The 9,631-nt window shown below is 32.2% G+C and overlaps 1 protein-coding gene across 1 annotated transcript; it reads left to right on the forward strand.

The window, feature by feature from the left end:
* Positions 1-2,098: 2,098 nt before the first annotated feature.
* On the forward strand, positions 2,099-4,379 carry LOC124361134. Its single transcript, XM_046815171.1, has 3 exons — positions 2,099-2,336; positions 2,685-2,886; positions 4,203-4,379. The coding sequence occupies exons 1-3, from the start codon at positions 2,185-2,187 to the stop codon at positions 4,377-4,379; spliced, it is 531 nt and encodes a 176-aa protein (XP_046671127.1). The 5' UTR covers positions 2,099-2,184.
* Positions 4,380-9,631: the final 5,252 nt, after the last annotated feature.

Genomic DNA, 9,631 nt, shown 5'->3' on the forward strand with positions numbered 1-9,631 from the left:
CATATACATTATTTAATCTAGTAATATATATGTTAAAAGTCATCTGATCACTATAAACCTATAAATAATGGATTTTTGCAAATATAAAATACACACAACATTTAGGTGGAACAAGTGAATTAATATTTAATAATTAATACATCGCACTGAGCAAGAATGAGAATCTGGCACTTCTGCAGAATATGAGACTACTATGGGCAGAAAAGTCTATCAGGAAGGATGATGAGAATTATGTAATATCCTACTACTATTATTACTTTAAATAAATGGTTAAACTTAATTTGTATTCTGATTATAGTTAGAAATAACAAATAACTCAGTATGATATAAATGTGAAATTTAATGATGATAAATTAATTGACATACAAGTTTGAATTTTGAAACAAGATGGAGGATACAATAATGGTAAATTTTTAAATACAATTCTTAATTTTTAGGGCAGGGTGGTTCGTGTTGGCTTAATGAAATATAAATATTGGGTATTTTATTTTATAAAAGATATTGTAATTATGAAAAATAATTATTGTTAAATTTTAATTATATTAAAATTGAATTATTAGCCAAATCGAATGTTCCTGGGTTTTATGTTCTTCCAATGAATCACTAGTAAACTTAAAAGGAATTTTCTCACCCAATGTCTGTCTTCTGCTTCTTTGTACTTCAGTGATAATAAGAATTTAATAAAGTAACCTTTCAAATACTGCTGAATAAATGTAACCAGTTTCTTTATAATAATAATCTTGCTTCACTTCTTCCAGATCCCTCTCTCCTCTTCACCTTTCAAAAATCTGCTCTCTTCACTCTTCAACAATCATCCCTGCACACTGTATCACTGACTTTAGTTCACTTTATAACTTTTGAATTTTATATGTAATAAGGTGGATTTTGATTAATTTTGATTTCGTATTTATTATTGTTTGTAGTTAAATTTAAGACAATTTATAAATAATTATTCCTTAATTATTATTACTAAAAAAATTTCTAAATTAAATTAGGCCTAAGTATTGAAATGAATGTGAGATGGGTGTATGAAATGAGTCATTACAATTAGCAAATTGGTTTTCAGTAAAGGCCTGTCATAAGTACAGTTTATGGAACAATTGCAATCTTATTTACTATCACCCTTTTTCCAAATACATATTTTATATTTTATGTATATATACAGTGCTTGATTTCTAGAACTAGAGGTGTTGGAATTGTACCTCCTAGGGGTATGAAAGATATGGAATATCTCCAGAAGAAAGGGAATTTCAGGAGGCTCACGTTATAATTGTTTGAAAATATGACGTCTCAAAACATTGTTTTTTATGCATTTCTGAGATACAGAGAAAGTTTCCCAACAAACCTAAAGAACTTATTTTATAAAGGGAGATATCTGAACGTTGTTTCAACTCAAATCAATCACTGTATGTTTATTGGATGATCCTAACAAAATTTTTATTGGATTTATTTTATTGTTACCTTTAAAATACTAGCATCCTGAATAAAGTATTGTGCTATTGCCATGTGTAATATCAACTAGAGTATCCCCTCCAAAAAAAAAACATGTTTAAAGGAGTTTTAAATATTTAATATACCGTGTGACTCATCAGGTGAAATTGGCCGGTATGAATATTGGTGAAATGTAATGGTGAGTGATTTGAAAATATTAGATATATTGTGTGTTCCCAATTTTATGCAAAGATTAAATGCTCTCTTTGCACAAAAAACGGTTTTAACAAAATCTTCAAACTTATTAGTACCTATATTGTAACATTTTTTATATGAAATCTGTATGAAATTTGAATCGGTTTTTGTTTAAATTTTTTTTTCAAAAATTAATTTTATGAAAGAATATTGGTTCTAATAGGTAGACACATCAAACTGAGGTTAAAAGGGCGTTCTAAATCCAATAGTATATGGGAATATAAGCATAAAAACTTTTCAAACTTTTTTTTAGAAGGGCGTATGTCCATCTGGTGACTTTTTTAAATGGGCGTAACTCCAAAATAATGAATACAACAGATTTGTCAGCTGTGGAGATACGCCTGTTTAAAAAAAACCTCTCCAACCACCTGTTTCTTCTTGTATTATTTTTTCCATCAGTTTTTCATATCTAACCTCAATGTTACTGAACGTGTTGTGAAAAGAAACTGTTTAGTACTTGATTTTCATTGTTTTATAGTAGCATCTACAATCTACAATATGAGTAATCACCCAAGCCCTCGTAAAAGGAAAGTATCTAATCCTGACTCATATATACGGACCAAAAATAAAAATGCTCGGCTGAAAGGGCAAGAATATGTAAGTCCTAGTGGGAAAACAGTTGCATCAAAACAGCCAGAATTTGATTGCAGGTTAGTACTTATGATTATATTTCTGTATATTTTACAAAATAAGCCAAGCATAACTTTTTGTTATGAAATAGGCCTATATAGGTATGTTTGTCTCTAGGTCCATTTTAGTGATTTTAACGTAAAATAAGATTTATGCAGGCCTACAATAACCAAAATTAATATATTAAATTACTATTTATTAATATTTTGATTGAGCAACAACAATCCAATTTTTATAGACGCTGCAATATAATAAGCGGCCACTAGTTATGCTGGTATTCGACCGGCTCGTAATAATTATTAATGGTTTTGTTTGTATCTTTGCATTAAACTAATATTGTTTAGTTTAATGATGTTGTTTGTTTGCAGATGTGCTAACCAATGCCTGAAAAAAATTGGGGAAGATGGGTGTACACAAATGTTTTCAAAGTTTTATAACCTATCATCAAAAAATGAACAAGATTTGTTTCTTCAAGGTCAAGTTGATGCCATAGAAGTTCAACGGCGACGTCCATCTACAGATACTCCTCCTCAAAGGGCACAGAAAACTGCTTCTTTCAAGTACCATGTTGTAAAACGGTAGTAAAAGAAACTGAGGTATGTTTCAAAAGGCTTTTTATCTCTGTATAATATTAGTGAAAAACGAGTCAGAAGAATCCGAAACTTAAAACTAGTAGGTGAAGTACCATTAGACAAAAGAGGGAAAGGAATAACCAATACTCTTCCTACAGAAGTTAAAGAACTGGTTGGAAATCACATAAAGTCATTTCCCTTAAAAGAGTCACATTATTGTGGAAAAAAATTATATTACATGAGTGCTAATTTGTCATTGAAACAAATGTGGCGAATGTTTTGCCAACAGAATTCCAAACAATAAAGTCAGCTACTTCTTTTATTGGACATGTTATCGTGAGAATTTTAATTATCGATTTGGTAGACCACAAGTAGACAACTTGTGCAGTATGCGAGGCACTTAACGTAAAAAATCAAGTCACCTCACCTTAATGACACTGCTAAAAAGGTTTGCCATAGCAGAGCAGGTAGTTCATCTTAGGAAAAGTAAGAAATTTTATCATAAACTTGATGCCGAAAAAAAATAGCACAGATGACCACGTCTTAGCGCTTACGTTTTGACTATATGAAGACAATCATCTTCCTAAAATACCTGTACAGGAGCTTTATTATATGAGGCAGTTGTCTCTTAATCTATTTTTGCATTCATGAATTAAAAAAAAAATACAAGCTCTATTTACCTTTATCATGAAGGAAATGGAAGAAAAGGTCCAAAATGAGGTTTGTACCTTTTTTAAGAGAATATTTAAAATCAGTCCCTGAGCATATTACTGAGCTGCATTTGTACTGTGACAACTGTGCAGGTCAAAACAAGAACCAACCATTATCAAGATATTGTTTGTACCTTACAGAACTGTAAAGTGTTTAAAAAAGTTGAACAGTTTTTTTTCCCAGTTCCTGGTCATAGTTTTTTACCTTGTGACCGGGATTTTGGAATAATATCTAAAGCCCTCAGAAGACATGACCGGTTATTTACCCCCTGAGGAAGTGAAAGAGGTCATTGAGAAGAGTTCTTCAATTCCAGGTAAATTCTCAGTAAAATTTAATTACTGCAGATAAAATTCTTGATTTTAAAAACTGGATGAAGCACTATTACAAAAAAAACATGCATTTCAAATGAAACCAGAGGCAAACAGGTTGCTAAGAAAGATAAAGTTACCTTTCAAATAAGTACGTTATACCACTTTGAATATGACTCTACAAAAAAAGGCAATATTAAAGCATTTACCATGATAAATGGCATTATATGTCACAACTTTTTTTATGAGCAAAACAAAACTGGTTTTTCCTCCAACTGAACCTGCTTATCCTCAGAATAAAGTCCCCATAAAACAGGCAAAAATCGAGGACATATTGAAACTAAAGGAATACATCCCTGATGTCTACTCTGCTTTCTACAATGAAGTCTTCCAGTGGCTCACAACCACCAACAATCAAGGTCCAGACAGTGACTACGAGATTGAAACTGACAATGAAATCGAAGAACACTAGAGAATAAAACACTGAAATAAAAATAGTACTCTAGTTTTTTGTGTGACAGTGTTAATATTTATTATTTTAACTTCAAACTTTTTATGCACATTCATCTATGTTCCCTAAAACTTCAGAAATTCCAAAAATTGTAATATGTTGATTATAGTACATACCAAGCTTCTTTTTTCAACTGACTTATCATTTTTTCCCTAGGATTTACGCCCTTTTAAAAAAAAACCTTGCCAAAAACTGAAACATTTTGCTTAATTTATAGCACTAAATCAAATCATAGCTTAGCAAAAATTTTGTCAGAGTTTGTTATAAGTTCCATGTTAAATTTTGTACAATATAAAAAATTTTTATTTAAAAAAATACAAAAGTTATAATGTTTTTTATGATTCCTGAAAAGTTTGTATTTGTGGAGTTACGCCCCTTTTAACAAAAATCGATTCATTTCTTCTAGCTTTTAAATATTATAATGCAAAATCTTTCAAGACCAGCAAGCACGGGGTGTAGGATTTGAGTCATTTTTTTTTAAATGCAACAACCTATTTTTTACTTAATTAAAAGAAATTAGAATTTTTTCTGATTTCAAAAATACCATGCATGTTATACTTTCCTTGTGTTTTTCATAAAATAAATAATAAAACCCATATTTTGTTTATTAAAAAATTAAAGGAGTATTGTGTAACAGCAGATCCCAACAATAAGTGCACAAGTGAGTGACCGACGCCACCAATAATTGATTGATCTTGATTTGTTGGTCTTGTTAATTTATCACGCACAACTTCCTCCATTTAATCTTTCCCGTATTTCTTAGGGTTACCAAGATCCCTTTAGTGTGCATAAAATTGGGAACACATGATATATTGAATATTTTCAAATCACTCCTACATCTCACCAGTCTTTATACTGGCCAATGTCACCTGATGAGTTTAACTCCAGTATAAAAAGTATAGTGTCCAAAACAGCCCTAACGCCCAAGCATGCATCAAAATTGATACTTATCTGAAATTTACTTAAAGGTGGTGGTGAGAAAGTTGCATCATACTTTCAAACTAATTATTGAAAGTATCTACCACTTACACACTGGAATTATTAGACCTACACTTTCTAATGATGTAATTTGAGGAGAACTCAATAGAAAATAAAATTGAGTACATTGGCTTATCAAGGATTTTTGTTTGGGGAACACCTACTCAGGGCCACCGATAGGATTTGGGGGCCTGAGGAACATGCCTGTATGGGGGCAGCAATCAGTCTGTTTAGTCATAATTTTGGAAATTTACTGTAATTAATTTTAAGAATGTTAAAATAGCTGTACAACTAAATTGAAAACTCACTTCTTAGCATTATTAAATAAGTCAATACAATTTCATTCCAAAAGTATTTTATTTTCAACTACCATTTTAAATACAATAACCTTAATAATTATTAAAATTGATGTAATAGGGCAAAGTCATATTCACAGGACCTCATTTAAGACATATTTATCACTTGTTAACTCTTGAGTTACTCATAATATATGAGTATATGAAGAGTGATTCAAAAAGCATGCCGGTTTTGATATATTAAATTCAGAGATTTATTTTAATAAAAAACTAAAAATAAATCCATCAACATGTGTATATAGACTTACGCTGCCTGCGAAACAATCGTGTTGCTCCGGGATCGCGTCATTATTTATCGGAATTCCGAACATTAATGGCCACCAAGATCGTGTGACTTGATACCTAGTGACTTCCATGTTTAGAGTCATCTGAAGTCTTTGGTGTGTGCCAATAAACCGTGAAACATCAGTGACTTGAAAGAGGAAATTTTACAAGTTATCAATGAAATGGAAGTGAAAACTTTTCGTGCAGTCATTGCGAATTTCATGGAAGTTTTTGCGTGCCAGCGCAGTAGAGGAAGCCACATGCATGGCATTATTCTTCATACGTGAAATCGGAAAGTTATACGTACATGTAGAGGTATTTATTTTTAGTTTTTTTATTAAAACCGATTTCTTAATTGGATATAACAAAACCGCCACTCTTTAAGTATCGTCCTTTATTAGGCTACTAATGAATATTCGCTAAAAGCAACTGCAAAAATATGTACATCGAATACGGGGCTGCAATTTGTTTAATTTTTCTAGTAAAATAAAATGTAAATTTTTTGGTCCATCTTTTATGAAATTAACGATGCGGAACTGCCCCAAGCCTGCTGCTACAACTGTATTGGGTACCACATACCAGGAAAGCCAGCATAGCGATGAGCAGTTTACAGACAACAGACGAGAGAAGCACTCTTCCACCACTCCAGCTTTAGGGTGAGACCGTCCGGCTTTAGGAAGACGAGTCCTCCTTTTTAATGTTTGCTCTTCTGTCCTCCCAGCTTTTGAAAATTATGTAATATGTCCGGCTTTTAGGCGAACGCTTAAATTTTCAAATAATAGCATCACGTTAAACAATTCTCTCGATTTCGGAAGTCCCTAAGCTAGACCATGACAAATTATTGCAGCGCACACGTAAAGCTATGGCAATGTGAACTACTATTAGATTCGGTTGTATGTTGAGTGTTGTCTATAATGTCACTGACTCACTGTTGCTTCTATCCGCTCAGCTGCACTGGCACTACTACAACATGATTTCCTATCTATGTATTACGAATGATTAATTTAATTGTTAATGTAGTTAATTTTGTTATAATACATTAAATATTTTTCTTAATTTTCATTTTATAATAATTTCTTATGTATGTCTGTTAGTTTACCTTACTAATAATGTAATGAATCAATGCAATGTATTAATTTCTATTATTTCACAAAATTTATTTTTAATATCATTCTAAACATTTGGGTTTGAATCAGTTATAATGTTTAAAGAGAAAATTTCTAGCAATAATTAATTGAACTCTATACCACATATAAAATAATAGCTTCAAATAATTATTTTATCTATCAATATACACTTTATTAATATGAATTCCTTTTTTTCGATTTACATATCAAAACAAATTCAATTTCAGTTCTTTTATTTGTCTTACAAACAATACAGTAGAATTTATATTGGGCGTTTTTTTAGTTATGTATAAATATAATATGATATTCGCAGTTTGTAAAAATATTTAATATTGTCCTCCTTTTTGCTCTAATGTGCTCCTTTTCACCTCCCAAAGGCCTACTTTTAGGAATTCCCGTCTGGCCACCCTGCTCCAGGAACCAAGCGACATGTCTCAGACATCCCCTTGATTGGTGTTGAGGCCAACACTTGTAACACTCTGGGAAAGAGTGCCTTAGAGGAAGCCAAGGTACACGGTCAACCGAATCCCCAGCGGAGGGCAACCGAGTTCGAAACTACACGGTCAAACCGAATCCCCAGCGGAGGGCAACCGAGTTCGAAACTACGGAGGACCAGCCGATGGCTCAGAGGCTCCGAACAACTGAGACATGTTGTGAACGCCAAGGTAATGCCGGGATGACAGTCTGGTCGCTGCCATGGTAGTGACGTTAGCTACACTCGTTCAGCGATCTCTGCACTATGTTTAAATGGTGCTACTAGTTATTTAGGACTACGAATTTAAGAAAAAGAAACTATTTTCAAGAATAGGATGGATGACCAGTGGTTGTGTGTGCCGTTGTATTTTACGAAGCGCTAGCAAACTGTGTAAAGTGGTATAATTAAAAGAAGTGTCCTGTTTGTTAATTTTTTTTTTGTGATCCTACCGAACAATAAAATTGACACCAGTTTTTTATCAATAAAAGTAGTGGAAATAAATTAACATTTACAATTCAAAGAGATATTCGTTCTGTTTATAAATGCGCGCTGCGCCTAATACAGATGTGCGACTGGTAATGATTCTAACCTTTTCGCGGGAATTTGTCGCCCCCCCTCTCTGTCTAGACAGGGTTTAATAATGTGCGCGCCCTCTCTCGAAGGTCCTGTTATGTATCAGTTGTGATGATAAGGATATCTCATATTGCCGATAATCGACCCTAGAAATAACTGGGGTCATGCTATCGTCCAGATAGAGGTTCCTGATGACACCCCATATGCTGGTGCATCATCAATTAATAGGGGGAGCCTTGTTAGTTCCTACTAATATTTGACGTGTGATCAGTAACATATAATTCAATAACACCATTTATAATGTAATATAAAATTTATCATATTCAGGGAATGGCCTTTACAATATTCTAATGAATATACTTATGTGACTGAAATACAAAGATATTACAGTAAAAAAAGTATACAAATGTATATATTAGTAATTTGGTCTTAATTAGTATTTTACAATCGCACTAATTGTTTATACACAACATATAGGTATACACGGAAACGCTATAGGATCTTAAATCGATTTACCTGAAGTTTTGATGATTGGGGCACTTGAAACTCTAAGGACGCAACAAAAATAGCACAGGGCGACAACAAGAACTGTTATCATTTATAAATGATCTTTCGAAAAGAAAAATGAAATTTAGTTTAACCTTAAACATTACGCCAAACGTTTTCTTTACAAACAACAGTTTATCAAAACACAAACAATAAAAGCGACAACGAAGTATTAGGCGAGGTTAAAATCACCTGATGCAATAAAATTATGTATATAGGGAAATTACAAACGTTTGCTCACACAGATCACAGACGATTCAAAATCTTGCATTAAATTTTAAATTACCTCATTAGAGCACACCAACGTCTCGTACTGAGTTATTAATTAAATGATTTCCTCGTGGTTTTCTGGCCGAATGGTTAATAGCCAGGAAAATATTTACTTCTTTTTATTTTCTCTGATGAAACTATAATCTTCCAGAATTGACAATACGTATTAGTACAAAATGTGTTTATAACATCATTAACTTTCAGTATTAATATTGAATTTAAAATAATTATTTTTGAAAATAAGAACATTTTAATAATTCCTGTGCGCTTTGTAACAAATTAACTATATCAACACGAACAAAGTTAAATTAAATAACTTTTAAATTATGTGCTAGTTTATGCAAATTTTAATTACTACGGTACAGGTTAACTTAAGAAGTGAATTAGTGTTATCTTTATATCAATGTATGTTTGAAAGTTATTTACCTTCTTTTAGTAATTTATTAATAACCAGCACATTATATTTATTAGAACCAAGTATTAACTCTTCCCACGCCGGATATATCGTAATGGAAGACTTTTACCAAAACGCCAAATACCAAGCAAATCCGATATTACACATTGTGTCTCTCGAAGAGTTTTTTAGTTCACAAAAGACCTTCGAAATGGGAGGTGCAAACTCCG

The sequence above is a fragment of the Homalodisca vitripennis genome, chromosome 4 (assembly GCF_021130785.1).
Source record: "Homalodisca vitripennis isolate AUS2020 chromosome 4, UT_GWSS_2.1, whole genome shotgun sequence".
Taxonomy (NCBI): Eukaryota; Metazoa; Arthropoda; class Insecta; order Hemiptera; family Cicadellidae; genus Homalodisca; species Homalodisca vitripennis.

What these genes read in the sequence shown, in the direction of transcription:
- LOC124361134 (XM_046815171.1), top strand. Translation starts at nt 2,185, where the DNA reads ATGAGTAATCACCCAAGCCCTCGTAAAAGGAAAGTATCTAATCCTGAC. An exon ending in CAGCCAGAATTTGATTGCAG is followed by an intron (nt 2,337 to 2,684) that starts GTTAGTACTTAT and finishes GTTTGTTTGCAG; the next exon opens with ATGTGCTAACCAATGCCTGA. An exon ending in CTTCTTTCAAGTACCATGTT is followed by an intron (nt 2,887 to 4,202) that starts GTAAAACGGTAG and finishes GCTTATCCTCAG; the next exon opens with AATAAAGTCCCCATAAAACA.